At 44.6% G+C, this 18110-nt stretch overlaps 1 protein-coding gene across 2 annotated transcripts in view; it reads left to right on the top strand.

Annotated features, from left to right (window-relative positions):
• zng1a (Zn regulated GTPase metalloprotein activator 1A) overlaps positions 1–18110 on the top strand; it is a 104520-nt gene that overhangs the window by 51369 nt on the left and 35041 nt on the right. For both annotated transcript variants that reach the window (XM_085984365.1, XM_085984370.1), the window contains exons 8-10: positions 4057–4103; positions 5834–5920; positions 16846–16890. In XM_085984365.1, coding sequence (XP_085840491.1) covers positions 4057–4103; positions 5834–5920; positions 16846–16890 — 179 coding nt within the window. The remainder of the gene's footprint in view (positions 1–4056; positions 4104–5833; positions 5921–16845; positions 16891–18110) is intronic.

Here is an 18110-nt window from a genome sequence, read left to right on the forward strand (position 1 = left end):
ATTCCTATGTTCCTATATTGTTCTTTGCAAGTGCACATTACTCTGCAGATGTCTGCTGTGGATAAATTATGCAGCTAAGCCTGTTCTCACGGACTATCAGAGCAGGTTTGTAAAACTGTCTGTCCTTTCACTGTTCTTGCTGCAGTTCCCCCTCTCTCCACTGGGGTATTTCCCCTGGCTTAATACCCCTGCTGCTGAAGTTTGCCTTTCCTCTCATTCCCCACTTCCCCTCGTTCCCTTCCCCCCCCCCCCCCTCCCCGACTCTCTCTCTTCCCCCCCCCCCCCCCCCCCCACCCATTCTTTTTATTTCTCCCCCGCCCATGACACTCTCCCTGCTGCATTCTCTATTCATTATCTATAAGCCCCTCATCAGTTTCCTGCATGAATACTGTGGCTACAGGAGCAGGTCAGAGGTTAGGTATTCTGCAGTGAGTGTCTCGCCTCCTGACTCCCTAAAGCCTTTCCACCATCTACAAGGCACAAGTAAGGAGTGTGATGGAATCCTCTCCACTTGCCTGGATGAGTGCAGCTCCAACAACACTCAAGAAGCTCGACACCATCCAGGACAAAGCAGCCTGCTTGATTGGCACCCCATATACCACCTTCAACATTCACTCCCTCCACCACCGGTGTACCGTGGCTGCAGTGTGTACCATCTACACGATGCACTGCAGCAACTCACCAAGGCTTCTTTGGCAGCACCTCCCAAACCCACAACCTCTACCACCTAGGACAAGGGCAGCAGACGCATGAGAACTCCATCACCTGCAAGTTCCCCTCCAAGTCACACACCATCCTGACTTGGAAGTATACCGCCATTCCTTCATCGTCGCTGGGTCAAAATCCTCAAACTCCCTTCCTAACAGCACTGCGGGAGTACCTTCGCCTCATGGACTGTAGCGGTTCAAGAAGGCGGCTCACCACCACCTTCTCGAGGGCAATTAGGGATGGGCAATAAATGCTGGCCTTGCCAGCAATGCCTGCAACGCAGGAGCGAATTTAAAAAAAAAAAAATAAAATAAAAAAGTTTCCTGCATGGCCTGTTTGCTGATCTCGTGGCAGGCAGGTAGGTGGAGGGAAAATAAGCCATGATTCCCATTTCTGATTGCTATCCGGGAAGTGAATGTGTATGGGCAGCAAGTGATGAGAGCATGAAGAATGGCCAGTTGGCAAAGTAGAGCTGCCAGTGCTTGTGGAGTCGTCCTTGCAAGAGTGAATGCATTGAGAAAGGTAAGAGTTGGGTGGGGAGCAGAAAGAAATGAAAATATCTGACTAAATGCTTATTTGTTACTGTGCAAGTTTCAGTTACCGTTCATTAGAAACTTGTCTTATTGGGCTCCTGGTTAAATGTTGCGTTGTGCATGTAGGTATTTCCTAGTTACCTGATTCTACTAAAAGGCTATGCAGGCTTGTTTTGTTTGGTAACGATACAGTCACGGTCTTTTTATTGAAGAAATTCTTTCAAAGGCACATTGACAGTTCCTTTATTTATTTGAAAAGCAATTGTTAAATACACATGTAGACCAGATGAAGTTATTTCATACAATGCATAAGCCAGGTTGAAAAAATGACACATTGACAGATTTACAGAAAGCTGCTGCATTTTCAATTATGGCTTGAAATATCTGAGCTTTTGTTTTCTTCTCATTTGGGGATGAAAATTTGGCAACGTGTCCACTTCTGTAACTCCTGATGCTTGACCTCTAACTCTTGATGCTTGACCTCTGCCAGTTACCTACCGTTTAAGTAGTTTTGATGTCACAACAAGTGATGACACATCGGTAATAGGCAGCAATTGGAATGTGTCATGCTTCACGGCCTGGACCCATCACAACTGAAGCTGGGAGAGCTGCTGTGTGGTCAGCCAGTTAAATTGAAACTGAAGTGGTAATTGAAATCAGGGCCTATCACGGTAATGGGATTGTCACCTAGCGATCTAAAATATTAATTTCCTAATCATGGACAAATGATTGGACAAGCGCAAATGGCAGCTTTTGACTCCAAGGGCCTGACATTTAGGCCAGAGCCACAGTTCTTTGTGATTTGGCTTTAAAAAACTTGGCAACATTCAATTGAAAGGAATTAATGAACAGGGAATTATAAAAAGGTCAGGGAAAGGTGTTTTTTTATTTTCTGTATTGATATTGCACAAGTTGCTTTTGATTATTTACCGTGGAAAAGGGCATGAATTGAATTACCACTTGAATTGCTACATAATAGAAAGTCAATGAGGTTATATTCAAGGGTCAAATGGCTGGGGAAAGTTTCTGTCATTATAGTTTGCTGATCTTATCAGCAAGAATTCATTAAAAAAATGTTAAGACTAATGTAATCAATTTGCGATTTTCTTCTTTTCTGGTTAGGTTAGGTGACTTAAAAACAAAATAGGTAACCTGATTCTACACATTTTGCTATCTTTGTTGTATCCTCCATCATGAAAGGTTTTTGTTTAGTTGTCAAACTAAATATCTTCACCCTGCAATAATACTGCTGGTGTACAGCACCCTTGACATGGGTGCTGCATCACAATTTTTGGTACGTCTGTTGCTGTTATTTTATTTGCAAAAGAAATGTTTTAAATCCGAGGCGGCTTGTTCATCGTCGTTCTGTGACTATCGGGTAAAAAAGAACTATCTGTCCCATCAGCTCCTAGTCAGTAAAATTCTCGCCACTGACCTAGACTGCACAGTGCACCTGTGTGAGCGTGGTTCTTCCAGCCCACCAACTGAGCCATGGCTGACACATTAGTGATGAAGTTGTAAGTGAGTTATGATTGGCATTCTTACAAATTCCGCTCTTCTGTACTGTGTATTCCTTTTATACAGGTGTCTAATTTTATTCTCAATGGGAAGGAAAGAATTGTGTTTTTCCAACGCTTGCCCTCCCTTTGTCTTTCTTTAAGACATATTCCAAGACATTTGTGGACATGACTTTGAAATTTGCTGCTAAGAGATGAGGGAAGTGGACCCCAGGAGCACACCTTCCTGTTTTTTTACCAAAGTGCTGGCCTCTATTTGGCACCTTAACACAGTGGCACTGCTGAGATTGTTAACTCAAGGTGCGGAGGATTATAGGTCCTCCTCTGCAGTGGAGCATGTCTGTCTTTGTGTTTACTCTTCTATTAATTTTACTTGAGTGGGGATCATGAGAAGGGCGAAGACTGGTTTCATGTTCCATATTGTGTTGAAAGTCCTCCAAGTGGGGATTGAATAACCTTTTTTTGTAAGCTTATATATTTTCTCTATTCCCCCATTTCACATTGGGTCATGTTATTATGGTAGTCTGGACAAAAGGGTAGGTAGGAATTGTTCCAGGCCTATGCAAGCTGTATAAGTTGTAGCTAAGAATGTTTGTAAGCACCCTGTGGTGATTCACCTCGAATTATTTTTTCATTACCCCTCTTTGGGAAAGCATATGGCCTCTGCCTGTGCCTCCTTGTAACTGGATGACTGAAATCAGAAACTCAACAGAAGAGATAATCTGAATCCTGGGTGGGGGAGAAACATAAAATGGTAGAAATAGACAGCGGGTTAGTCAGCATCTGAAAGAGAAAGGTGCGTTAATGTTTTTGGATGTGACCCTTTATCAGAATTGGCATGGTCAGAGGCTCTTCCCCTGACCTTCCAAGTTATGATGAAGGATCTCGCCCAGAACATTTACCCATCTTTCTCTTTTCAGATTGACCCGCTGTGCATTTCAGAAATTCAGAATGTGAAGACTTGAGAGTGTGAACCAGCTTCCTAGCATTCTGTGGTGGAATAAGTTCCTCACCCCTCCCTTATTCTTTCTCATATTTCCCTGCACTGCTGCCCAGCTAAGAATGCGGTTAGGTAGCCTGCTTCCAGGCCTCAGTCGAGGCACCAGGAAGGAAATGAAGTGGCCCAGGGTGAGTCATTCTTCAGTTTTATAGGAAAACTTACTGAAGATGCATGGATTTTGGTGGAAAAGAAAATTGAGTTTTATTGAATATAACCGATAACACCACCTATAACACAGAAGAACTAGTCAGTGCTGTCTTGCATATTGAGTTAATAAATTACGTTGTGTTTCCTACAGCATCTGACAGAAGAGAAACCTGAAGGCCTGGTTAATGAAGCAGCCAGGTATTTTATTTACTTGTTTAAATATCAGCTTGTTGGAGACTTATACCAAAATTCTTAAAAAGATGACCGCTATACCCATTGTATAGCAGTTTTAAGAAGCCATGGTATGCTGGGAGTATTTTTGATTTTAATTTGTTAAAAGATTGCCTGCGGAGTGTTTGGCCTAGAAATTCAGTTGTTTGCGCCAGCCGCTAGCGCCTTAGGAGGAGGAGATGTGGGGCGCTAGGCGGCTAGCGGCCGGGCGCAGCGCGATCTGCGCCTCTCCCCAACTTCAGTAAAGATTTAGCGGCGGCGCAAAGCCTTTGCGCGCGCTCAGCTGCGCGCGCAGATCCTGACGTCATTTCATCGTGCAACGCCCTTTGTGCGCCCCGAACCGGAAATTCAGTGGCGCCGCCCTTCTTTGCGCCTGGCGCCCCCAGCGACTGGTAGAGGGGAACGGTTCCCAGTCGCCGCGGGGGGGCGCTATTTAAAGGGGACTCCTCCTGCAGTATAAGTGGCAGCCATTTTGTGCCAATCCCTCTGTGTGAGAGACGGATATTTGGAGAGAGACAAAGGCAGAGAGCTTTCTGCTTTGACTCCGCGCTTGCACAGGTACTTGTGGCTTCAGGCCAGAGCTTTGCACTTGGATTTCACTTTCAGTGCCATAGCCTTGAGTCGCCACATATAATGGGGGCTGCAATGGGTGGAGACATTGGCTTTCTGCATTGCATTCAAAGGGATCAGAGACGCCGTGAGAGAGTGCCAGTCATGGCCAGACGGAGATTGGCCAACAGGCGTCGGCACAGGAGGCCTTACCCACCCAGGGTATACCGCCAGCAGTTCTCATATCTGAACATGTCTGAGGAGCAGTGTGTTCAGAGGATGCGATTCAGAAGGGAGGTGGTCACTGAGATCTGCCACCTGCTTCGCAGAGATCTGCAGCCACAGCTGAGGAGCAAGACGTCTCTGTCAGTGGCAGTGAAGGTGACGGTGTCTCTCAACTTCGATGCCACTGGCTCATGCCAATCCGCTACTGGGGACATTGCCAACATCTCCCAGTTCGCGGTACATTGCTGCATACGCCAGGTGAACAATGCCCTTTTCAGAAGGAGACGTCAGTACATCTCCTTCCCCATGACCCTGGACAAGCAGCAAGAGCGTGCAATCGGCTTTGGAAGAATAGCGGGCTTCCCCATGGATGAGGGCGTAGAACTGATGAACCAGCAATGGTCAGGCCTTGCTTCAGGGCTGCAGTGTGCAGGGCATGGCAGCCAAACAAGTCGACACTTCCCCTTTAAGAGCTGACCGGCGCCAGCGTGTCTGCCTTCATTGAGCAACTCGCCGCACCTGTGCTGCGCCCGTCCTCGGTGTTAGCGCCCCGGATCGCCGGCTTAGCGCCTAATGATAGTCGTGCATCGCCTGCTTTAGCGCAGCAGCAACATCTTGGGGCGATGCCACTGAATATCGGCGAAGGTGGCGCGAAGTTGTGCTGGGCGCAAACTTTAGCGGCCGCCCGGCTGTAGCGCCCCAAACGTGGCTATACTGAATTTCTAGGCCTTTGTTTCTATTTATCTCCATGTTTAAAATATTTTATTTAATAATGGCAGCTTATTTTCCTTCCACCTCCCCCTCCAAATATAACATCTGTCTGGGAAAAATCTTGGAAATCTATATAGATCAGTGGATTTCATAGAATGTTAGTTTCCTGATGCTTTTGGGGTTTGATTAATCTACTGTTTTATTGTATTTAGGCAGATTGCCCTTGGTGACCTCATTATCATTAATAAAACTGACCTGGTTCAACTTGAGGAGCTGGATAATTTGAAAAGTGCTGTAAGGTAAGGAAGCTGATATTCTGTTAAAATTTCAAGACCTGCTACTTTACATATTCATGGCCCAGAAATTCGGGTCTCCACGGGTGAGTACGCACGGGGTACTCACCCGTAGGCCCAATGGAAATGCCGGTTTCCTGCATGCACTGCGCATGCGCGGGAAACAGGCACTTCCGTTCCCCTGAACGAAGAGGTTCAGAGGTCGAACGCGTGCGCAGGAGAGGCTGCGCGTGCGCATCGAACTTTTTTTTTACAGGTTTTTTTTTTTACAGGTTTTCCTGTAAGTCTCCAGAAGTTAGACATGTAAAAAGCAGGCGTAAGGCCTGCTTTTTACAAGGTAAGTGGTGAATTAATTAAAATTAAAACATTTTTTCCACAGGTTTATTATTTTTAAATACTTTAAAGCAAGGTAAGTTTATTTTTAGCCCCGTTAGAAAATAACATTATTTTTGTCCAAAATTTAAATTATTGTTTAAAATAGTTATTTCATGTAATTTATAGTTTATTTAAAAAATGTGATGGTTTTTTAAAAATTTATTTGAAGATTTAGTGCTGTTTTGGGGCCCGTAGTATTTATAACTTTTCTTACGAATGAATCATTGGCTTCCCATGGCCCACGTGATCCCAGGGGACGCATCGAACTAACTGCGCCCCTGGGATATGCAAGCACTGCGCGCCGGCAGCTGGAGCAGGCCCAGGATCGGAATTCCACGGGGGCTCACAGCTCAACGGCCGGCGCGCAAGGTAAGTGCAGATCGGGGGCTTACACCCGCGGGAAGCCCCCGACCCAAATTTCTGGGCCAATATGTTTTGGGCCATTTTAAAAAAAAAAAAAGAAAAACTTCTTGCCCTTATAAATCTGAAAAGAAGTTTGAACTCAACGAAATTCTTTTTGCAACCAAATTTGTTCAAATATGTGATGGTAATGTAAGATGTCCATCAGTGTACACCAGTTTTTTTTTTCCTGCTACTTGGTAATTTCACTTTCATCTGATTGATGAGCTACATCCCTTATCTGACTAATGAGAATGAGCCACAAGAGTTTCTGGCTCACTCTTGGCTAAGTTGTACTTGTCACGCATTATGTTTTGAGACTGCCATTCCATGTCCATTGATATGTATGCCCTATGTTGTGCACCATGCACATGTATGTACAGTGGTGGTCTGAGTTTCAGGTCAAATCCGAACCTCTTGTGAGATGGGAGTGAAACAGGGTCACATGCATTATACCTAAATTACTAGCATGAATGTACTGGATGAAGGGGTTAGATTTAGTTGGGAGGTAGATATAGAACAGTTTTAGTGTCCCTCATATTGCCCTGATACGCATTGGATTCTGGAGTATTCCTTATGACGTCATGATATTTGTTGGATTCTTGGGTATTATGTTGGCTCCAGCTGTTGTATTGCAGCTGATGTAGTGTCTCTTTACTGGCAAACCACTGTCTTGAGATTGTTCTTGCTGCATTCTGTGATGAATCCCACGATTCAATTCAGAATCTAATGGGAATCCAACTGAGAAACTATGGGACTAAAAGCCGACAAATCCCCTGGACCTGACGGCCTACATCCTAGGGTGCTAAAAGAGGTGGCTGCAGAGATAGTGGATGCATTGGTTTTGATCTTCCAAATTTCCCCAGATTCTAGAATGGTCCCAGCGGATTGTAAGGTCGCAAATGTAACACCGCTATTCAAGAAAGGAGGGAGGGAGAAAACAGGGAACAACGGGCCTGACATCAGTCGTCTGGAAAATGCTGGAATCCATTGTTAAGGAAGTGGCATCAGGGCACTTAGAAAATCATAACATGATTAGGCAGAGTCAACATGGTTTTATGAAAGGGAGAGCGTGTTTGACAAATTTATTGAGTTTTTTGAGGATGTAACTAGCAGGGTAGATAAAGGGGAACCAGTGGATGTAGTATATTTGGATTTCCAAAAGGCATTCAATAAGGTGCCACATAAAAGGTTATTACACAAGATTAGGGCTCATGGGGTTGGGGGCAATATAGTCGTCAAAGAGAAAGGAGAAGGTAATAGTGAAGGGTAGCGATAGGGGTAATGATAACCAGAGTGTGACAGGAGGAGACAGAGCGTATGAACATAAGCGTGCACCAGCAAATAGGTTCAGAGTAGGTAAAAATGGTACAGTATAAAGAAAAAATTTAAAGCTCTTTCTCTGAATGCACGCAGCATTCATAACAAGATAGATGAGTTGACGGCACAAATAGAAATAAATGGGTATGCTCTGACAGCCATTAAAGAGACGTGGTTGCAAGGTGACCAAGGCTGGGAACTGAATATTCAGGGGTATTTGACATTTTGGAAGGATAGGCAGAAAGGAAAAGGAGGTGGGTTAGCTCTGTTAACAAAGGATGAGATCAGTGTAGTGGTGAGAAATAATATTGGCTCAGAAGATCAAGATGTAGAATCATAGAAAACGCTGGAAAAACTCAGCAGGCCAGGCAACATCCGTGGAGAGAGAAACAGAGTTAACGTTTCAGGGTGAAGACCCTTCGTCTGACGAAGGGTCTTCGACCTGAAACGTTAACTCTGTTTCTCTCTCTCTACGGACGTTGCCTGGCCTGCTGAGCTTTTCCAGCGTTTTCTGTTGTTATTTCGGATTTCCAGCATCTGCTTTATTTTGCTATTGTAAGATGTAGAATCAGTTTGGGTGGAGATAAGAAATAGTAAGGGAAAGAAGTCACTAGTGGGAGTAGTCTATAGGCCCCCTAACAGTAGCTACACTGTAGGACAGAATATAAATCAAGAAATAATAGGGGCTTGTAAGAAAGGTACTGCGATAATCATGAGCGATTTTAATCTTCATATTGATTGGACAAATGAAATTGGCAAGGGTAGCCTTGAGGACGAGTTCATAGAATGTATTTGGGATGGTTTCTTAGAACAATACATTGTGGAACCAACCAGGGAGAAGGCTATTTTGGATCTGGTAATGTGTAATGAGACAGGATTAATTAATGATCTCATAGTAAAGGATCCTCTAGGGAAGAGTGATTATAGTATGATAGAATTTCAAATTCAGTTTGAGCGTGAGAAACTTGGGTCTGAAACTAGTGTCCTAAACTTAAATAAAGGCAATTACAAAGGTATGAAGACAGAGTTGGCTAAAGTAGACTGGGAAAATAGATTAAAGGGTAAGATGGTAGATAAGCAGTGGCAGACATTTAAGGAGCTATTTCATAACTCTCAGTAAAGGTTTATTCCAGTGAGAAAGAAAGACTACGAGAAGAATGAACCATCCGTGGTTAACTAAGGAAGTTAAGGATGGTACCAAATTGAAAGAAAAGGCATACAATGTTGCGAAGATTAGTGGTAGGCTAGAGGATTGGGAAAATTTTAGAAACCAGCAAAGGATGACACAAAAAAAATAGAGGGAGAAGATAGATTATGAAAGTAAACTAGCAAAAAATATAAAACAGAGAGTAAGAGCTTCTACAAGTATATAAAAGGGAAGAGAGTAGCTAAAGCAAACGTTGGTCCCTTAGAGAATGGGACTGGGGAATTAATAATGGGGAAACAGGGAAATGGCAGAGACTTTGAACAAATATTTTGTATCGGTCTTCACGGTAGAAGACACTAAAAGCATCCCAATAATAATTGATAATCAAGGGGCTATAGGGAGAGAGGAACTTAAAACCATGACCATCACTAGAGAAAAAGTACTAGGCAAACTAATGGAACTAAAGTCTGACAAGTCCCCTGGACCTGATGGCCTACATCCTAGTGTCGTAAAAGAAATGGCTGCGGAGATAGATGATGCGTTGGTTGTAATCTACCAAAATTCCCTGGCGAGGTCCCAGCGGATTGGAAAACCGCCAATGTAATGCCCCTATTCAAGAAAGGAGGGAGGAAAAAAGCAGGAAACTATAGGCCAGTTAGCCTAACATCTGTCATTATTAAGGAAGTAATAGCAGGACATTTAGAAAATCATAATACAATCAAGCAGAGTCGACATGGTTTTATGAAAGGGAAATTGTGTTTGACAAATTTACTAGAGTTCTTTGAGGATGTAACAAGCAGGGTGGATAAAGGGAAACCAGTAGATGTAGTGTATTTGGATTTCCAGAAGGCATTCGATAAGGTGCCACATAAAAGGTTACTGCACAAGATAAGAGCTCACGGGGTTGGGGGTAACATAGATCCCATAAACGAATTTTTTTTAAAAATTTAAAAAAAAAAAAAAAAATTAGCATGGATAGAGGATTGGCTAACTAACAGAAAACAAAGAGCTGGGATAAATGGTTAATTTTCCAGTTGGCAAACTGTAACTAGTGGGGTGCCACAGTGCTGGGGCCTCAACTATTTACAATCTATATTAATGACTTGGATGAAGGGACCGTGTGTACTGTAGCCAAATTTGCTGATGATACAAAGATAGGTGGGAAAGCAAGTTGTGTTGAGGACACAGAGCCTGCATAGGGACATAGATAGGTTAAGTGAATGGGCAAAAATCTAGCAGATGGAGTATAATGTGGGAAAATGTGAGGTTATCCACTTTGGTAGGAAAAAAAGAAAAGCAAATGATTATTTAAATGGAGAGAGACTACATAATGCTGCGGTACAGAGGGATCTGGGGGTCCTCGTACATGAAACACAAAAAGTTATCATGCAGGTACAGCAAGTAATTAGGAAGGCAAATGGAATGTTGGACTTTATTGCAAGGGGAATGGAGTATAAAAGTAGGGAAGTCTTGTTAAAACTCTGCAGGGCGCTGGTGGGACCACACCTGGAGTACCGTGTGCAGCTTTGGTCTCCTTATTTAAGGAGGTATATACTTGCATTGGAGGCAGTTCAGAGAAGGTTCACTAGGTTAATTCCTGAGATGAAAGGGTTGTTTTATGAAGGAAGTTTGGGCCTATACTCATTGGAGTTTAGAAGAATGAGAGGTGATCTTATTGAAACATATAAGATTCTGAGGGGGCTTGACAGGGTAGATGCAGGGAGGATGGGGGAATCTAGAACTACTGGGCACAGTTTCAGGATAGGGGTCGCCCATTTAAAACAGATGAGAAGGAATTTGTTCTTTGAGGGTTGTGAATCTTTGGAATTCTCTACCCCAGAGACCTGTGGAGGTGGAGTCATTGAATATATTCAAGGCGGAGATAGACAGATATTTGAGCTACAGGGGAGTTGAGGGTTATGGGGAGCGGGTGGGAATGTTGAGGCCAAGATCAGATCAGCCTTGATCTTATTGAATGGCGGGGCAGGCTCGAGGGGCCGAATGGCCTACTGCTCCTATTTCTTATATTCTAATGTAGCATGGATAGAGGATTGGTTAATGGACAGAAAACAGAGTAGGGATAAACAGATCTTTTTCAGGCTGGCAGGCTGTAACTAGTGGGGTGCTGCAAGGATCAGTGTTGGGGCCTCCGTTATTTACAATCTATATTCATCACCTAGATGAAGGGGCCGAGTGTAATGTATCCAAGTTTGCTGATGATACAAAGCTAGGTGGGACAGTAAGCTGTGAGGAGAACATAAAGGGCTGGATTTTCTCAGCCCCATGGAGGTGGAACTGCTGGGAAAGTTGCAGAATTTGGGGGCAGGTGGCAAACCCGCCCCCAACCCGCCTCCGTGCCCTCTTGCCAGAAGGCGGGAAGCCGCCCTGCCCCGGGTCCTGTCTCCTTGGAGGCGGGAAGGGATTAAAGCCTATTAACTGCCTGTTAACAGGTAGTTAGCAGGCAGAAAATAGGATTATCCCCATTTTTCGTTCCGAAGTGCGGGCTTCCCGACCTGGGGGAACCCCGCCAGGGTGTAGGAGCTGAGTAGGAGGTCTGCGGGGGTCGGAGAGGTCTGAAAGTGTGATGTAGAGGTGAGTGATGGGTGCAAGTGTGGAGTGGTAAGTATGTGAGCTAAGTGTAAAGTGTTAGAAACAAAGGTAAGTTAACATTTTCTGCCTACAGCCTTCAGCCGCTGTGGAGCCGGAGTCCTGACATCTCCATTATAGAGATCACAGACTGGCTGTTGCATCCTCTGATCCAACAGTCATCTGATTTTTGCAAAGTAGAAAGGTTTGACGAGTCCTGAACACAAGGACTCATCAAACTACACAGAATGTCAGTGTTTGACAGCTTCACAGAGCTGTTAAATGACATTTCTTCTTTCAAATATCTTGACAGATAACACGTCATACGTTGACGTGCTCTGTCACTGACTTCCCTCTAATTGGCCTGCTGAGCCTGCCGGGCGGGCTTAACGAGGTCAATCAGGGGACGATCCCGCTGGTTGGCCAGAGGCTGATGGAGGCGGGACTGAAACCAGGCAAGCAGCAGTCCCGCCTCCAACACATCTCCATTCATAAAATCCAGCCCAAAGAGAGTGCAAAGGGATATCGATAGACTAAGTGTGTAAGTGGCAGTAAGGTGGCAGATGGAGTATAATGTAGGGAAATGTGAGGTTATTCACTTTGGTAGGAAGAATAGAAAAACAGAATATTTTTTAAATGGTGAGAAACTTTCAAATGTTAGTGTTGAGAGAGATTTGGGTGTCCTCATGCAAGAAACACAGAAAGCTAGCATGCAGGTAGAGCAAGCAATAATGAAGGCAAATGGCATGTTGGCCTTTATTGCAAGGGGTTTGGAGTATAAGAGTAAGGAAGTCTTGCTACAATTGTACAGGGCCTTGGTGAGACCACACCTGGAGTACTGTGCACCGTTTTGGTCTCCTTATCTAAGGAAGGATATACTTTCCTTGGAGGCGGTGCAACAAAGGTTCACTAGATTGATTCCTGGGATGAGAGGGCTGTCCTATGATGAGAGATTGTGTAGATTGGGCCTATACTCTCTGGAGTTTAGAAGAATGAGAGGTGATCTCATTGAAACATACAAGATTCTGAAGGGGATTGACAGGGTAGATGCTGAGAGGCTGTTTCCCCTGGCTGGAGTGTCTAGAACTAGGGGGCATAGTCTCAGGATAAGGGGTCGGCCATTTAAGACTGAGATGAGGAGGAATTTCTTCACTCCGAGGGTTGTGAATATTTGGAATTCTTTGCCCCAGAGGGCTGTGCATGCTGAGTCTTTGAGTGTATTCAAGGCTGAGATAGATAGATTTTTGGACTCTAGGGGAATCAAGGGCCATGGAGATCGGGCGGGAAAGTGGAGTTGAGGTCGATGATCAGTCATGATCTTATTGAATGGCGGAGCAGGCTTGAGGGGCCGTATGGCCTACTCCTGATCCTATTTCTTATGTTCTTAGAAGAAATTCTATATTTTTCTATGAATTTGTATTTGGTCAAATTGTGTAATAAGTTTGAAACTGTGCTTCTATTAGCAACATGTCTTTGTTTGTCAGGAGAAGCAAGAAATACAGAAACCCTGTCTAGAGTGTAGGTGTCCACTTCAAAGGGATTGCTTGTAGATGCTCCTCTGACAGGAAAAATGTTTTGACTATTTCCTCCGATGATTTATGAGAGTTTGCTAGTGCTGCAGAGAGTCAGCTGTTATTTGTAACGGAGCTGTCCCACTGCTGGCGTTACATGAGTGAGACTCTTGCCTGTTGAGACAGGTTTGGTTTGTCCTGTCAAGTAAATATCTCCTTGAAGTCAATAATTTAGTGGCAGCCCTTATGCATTTGAAATAACAACAGAAAATGCTGGAAACACTCAGCAGGCCAGGCAGCATCCGTGGAGAGAGAAACAGTTAACGTTTCAGGTCTGTGACCCTGCGCCAGAATTGGAAAAAGTTAGAGATGTAACAGATTTTAAGCAGGTGCAGAGGCAGGGAAAGGGGGGAGGGAAGGAAAGAACAAAAGGGACGGTCTGTGATAGGGTGGAAGGCAGGAGCAGTTAAATATTGCAAATGGGGATGACAGAATCATCAACACCTGCTGCCTGAATAAATAGGGGCAGAAGTTATGGTCTGAAATTGTTGAACTCAATGTTGAGTCTGGAAGGCTGTAAAGTGCCTAATAGAAAAATGAGGTGCTGTTCCTCGAGCTTACGTTGAGCTGCATTGGAACAGTGTAAGAGACCGAGGTCAGAGTGGGAGCGAAGAATTAAAGTGACAGGCGACCGGAAGCTCAGGGTCACCCTTACGGACTGAACAGCGGTGTTGTGCAAAGCGGTCACCCAATCTGCGTTTGTTCTCCCCAATGTAGAGGAGACTGCATCGTGAGCAGCGAATACAATATACTAAATTGCAAGAAGTACAAGTAAATTGCTGTTTCATCTGGAAGGAGTGTTTGGGGCCCTGGACAGTGGGAAGGGTGACCTCAAGCTTCCGGTCGCTTGTCACTTGCTAGAAAGAGACTTTCAGGCTTCGAGAAAATCTTCTCTTGGCCTCAGTCAACAGCCTTAAAAGTATCAGTGAAAGTTAAGCACTCTATTTCTATTTTTATTTGCAAATCTACCGGAGTTCTTCTGGAAGATTTGACTTCTGAATAAACATTACTTAGCCCGAGCTACATAATCTGTCTGTGATGTTTTCGGGAGGTTTGCAAAGATTTGGAGGACACTGTGGGTAGGCCATACAGTTTCCAGTACTTACGCTAATAGTATAATGGCCCAGAAATTCGGGTCTCCACTTCTGAATGGAGCATTCCCTGCTCCGATTGGCTCTCCATGGCCCACGTGATCCCAGGGGATGCATCGAATTAACTGCGCCCCTCGGATACGCATGCACTGCATGCCGGCAGTTGGAGCAGGCCCAGGATCGGAATCCCACGCGGGCCCACAGCTCAACGGCCGGCGCGCAAGGTAAGTGCAGGTCGGGGGCTTACACCCGCGGGAAGCCCCCGACCCGAATTTCTGGGCCAATGATTCATTATTTGTTCACTAGCACCATGTCTTATACACTGCAAGCAGAAGGTCATGTTTCAGTTATGGGATGTGTGGGCTTGCCTGTGGAAATGTATTTTTTCATTGAGCTTGAGTAAAAACCATTGGGGAGAAGCCTGAATTGTAACCCGATTGCAGCCAAATTGTAATGAAGTTCAGTTGCTGTTTCTATGGTTTTCAAGCCAAATGTTTGCCACAATGGATGTAAATTTAACAAAAAAAATTAACACAATGGCATAAACCATTTTTAGTTCAGTGTGGAAAACCAAATAGTTAAGATATAGAATCAGCGGATAATCCTATACGCTGTATTACAACTGTGACTAAATTTTTTTTTTTTTTTTTTTTTAAGTACTTAATTGGCTGTAAACGCTTTAGGACGTCCTGAGGTTGTGACAACACCAAGTGCGAGTCTTTCTTTATCTGATCACCAGTTTTTCGCTAATTGTGCTGCAAAACAAGTGGTAACGAATCGGCAGCCCGTTATGTACCGTACCCAAAGTTTCCTTTCCACAAATAGTTTTCAATTTTCAAAATTTTGTTTTTTATACTTTAGAATCAGGTACCCACATCCCAGAATTTAATAGCAGTTCTAAAAGTACTGTTTGCAATATGTGAAAGAAAGAACTTGTGTTTATATGGCACTTTTCACAGTCTCAGGACGTCCCAAAGTGCTTTACAGCCAGTGAAATACTTTTGAAGTGTAAAATCGCTGTGTAATGTAGGAAAGGTGAACACGTGCAGAGAGGGGGCTGTGTAAATTTATTAGAAACTAATGTGTCCATAAATATACAAGAAACTGGGCCACAAATTTGATGATTTCATAAATGAAACTAATCCTTTCTGTTGGTTCTTGGTAAATAAACCTAATTTAGTAACAGTTTTGTTTACTTTGTATGTTTAGTCAGGAACAAAATTGAAGTCTAAAATAGCACCAAATGTAAAATGAGAGCCAAATCACCTGTGATGCTTAGCAGACCTTTTCTAAGGACTGATAGTGGGCTGATTTAGATGTACAGGAAACTTTCGATTAACCGGCCACTAAATAACCGGAACGCTCTGTCCACCGGCAAAATTCAGGAGTCGGTTCAGATAACTTTTTTTACTCATTTGTGGCTGTGCAAGCGTGCAGCTGAAGCTGTTGCTAAGCTACAGAGATGCTTGCAAGTTGTGCTGATTGTTTTGAAGCAACAGGGTTTGTTGCTTTAGACGGAGCTCTGAGCTCCGTATGTTTTAACTACAGCGTTCGGTTATCCGGCATTGTTGATGGACCGGCACCAGGTCGGTCCCATCCGTGCCGGATACCAGAAAGTTTCCTGTAATCCGGAGCTAGATTTCTTCTGGGGAGGGAGGTGTGGTCGAAGGGGGGAAACTCTTTTTCTCTGTCCATGGAGGCTACAAAGTTTAGCATTTTCCATATGGACATTTTTTTCCCTCTCATCCAAACACTTGCAAATCAGGTAGAGTATAGATTAGGTGGAGTAAAGTCCCCATTATGTAATGACACTAGTTGCTGCAACACTTTCATTTTCCATTCCCTTCTTGTGCAGTTTGCAGTTACAAGATTTTGTACAGTGACTTTGTTTTACTTCAGAAAAAAATCATAAACTTTTACCCTCAATCTTAAAAGCTAAATAGTTTGCACTTGGCTTAGTTACACCCCCTAAATAGTTTTCATTAACATAAGCCAGTCTTAACATCACACCAGCCAACACGAACTCTAGATTCGAGTGGAAAAATGAAGTACGACACTCAACTTAGTGCAGCTGAAAACGAAATGGAAAATCATGTATTGTTGGAGAAAATAGAATTTGTACCATTGCAGCAGGGAAAATGCCACAGAATTGTCCTTGCTAATGTCCCATCTTGGTATTTGCATTTCCAACAACAGTCATGCGTTGGACCCTGAAAGTGAGATCACTGATTTGGTATCAAATTAATGGCAACCTGGAATCATGTCTTTATCTTGACTGGGAGCTAGGTTGATACTACCCAAGCTCATTTCACTTAAGACCCCATTCCCCCACTTTCTAAAACAACAACAAAAAATCAGGAGGGCTTTAAATTCATATTTTTTCTGCTTAATATCTTCAGGAGTGTTTATCAGAGTATGACAATCTGAGTATTTGTATTTCAGGTCAATTAATGGACTTGCTAAACTAATTGAAACACAAAGATCAAGGTGAGCAAATTATGTCTTTTTTCACACATGGAACTCAAATATTTGCATTTTTTCCCTCAGTGCTTGGCAAAATAAAGTTTCATTTTGATTTGATTTTTGTTACGCTTTCAACTAAAATGCGTACTGTGAGGTTTCAGGATTTCTGACTTGTGCTACGGAATAATCTTGGTATGATTTCCATTCAAATGTTGCTTTTAAGTAAAATTTTGTTCATGAGTGTTAAATTCTCCAAACAACAGTGCTGTGAAATGTGGATTAGAATTCAGACACAGCATCTTTCCAGAATGGTGCCTCTTGCATTCCACTCTGACTTGAGGCAGCGTAACTCATAAAATCACATCCCAGCAAACTTTCCCATATTAGGGATTGGAATGGTCCATCCAGTTGAGCTCAGCAGGGATTAGTTTCAAGTAACCCCATGTGGGGGAATGGTAGCCAGTTTAATTGGCAGCCCTACTTGCTAAATCCTAGACGGTGGTCAAGCTGCTAACTTCCTGTCCATCTAGGAAACAAAAAAAACACGGGCTGGAATTTTCTCAAGGGAGGCAGGTTGGGGGCGGGGGGACCTCTGAACCGGGTGGGAAGCCGGGTTTCCCGCAGGCCCTGCCGACTTTAATGGCAGGGCCTGATTTGAATGTGAGGCCTCTGATTGAGAGGATGGTTGGCTGTGGATGGATAGGCCTCAGATGTAAGGGATCGGTCTGGGGGAGGGATCGCGGGGTCAGTATGGTCAGGGATCGTGGGGGGAGGGGCGAGGGATCTCGGGGTCGGTATGGTCGGGAATCGTGGGGGGACGAGGGATCGTGGGGTTGGTATGGTCGGGAATCGTGGGGGGGCGAGGGATCGTGAGGTCGGTATGGTCGGGGATCGTGGGGGGGAGGGATCGCATGGTCGGGGATCGTCGGGGGGGCGAGGGATCTCGGTCGGTGTGGGGGGGGCGAGGGATCGTGGGGTCGGTATGGTCGGGGATCGTCCGGGGGGGGGGAGGGATTGCGGGGTCGGTATGGTCGGGGACCGTGGGGGGGGAGGAATCGCATGGTCGGGAATCGTGGGGGGGGCGAGGGATCTCTGGGTCGGTATGGTCGGGAACCGTGGGGGGCGAGGGATCGCGGGGTCGGTATGGTCGGGAATTGTGGGGGGGGGGCGAGGGATCGCGGGGTCGGTATGGTCAGGGATCGTGGGGGGGGAGGGATCGCGGGGTCGGTATGGTCGGGGATCGT

The sequence above is a fragment of the Somniosus microcephalus genome, chromosome 1 (assembly GCF_052327205.1).
Source record: "Somniosus microcephalus isolate GS21.2 chromosome 1, FLI_Smic_1.0, whole genome shotgun sequence".
NCBI lineage: Eukaryota > Metazoa > Chordata > Chondrichthyes > Squaliformes > Somniosidae > Somniosus > Somniosus microcephalus.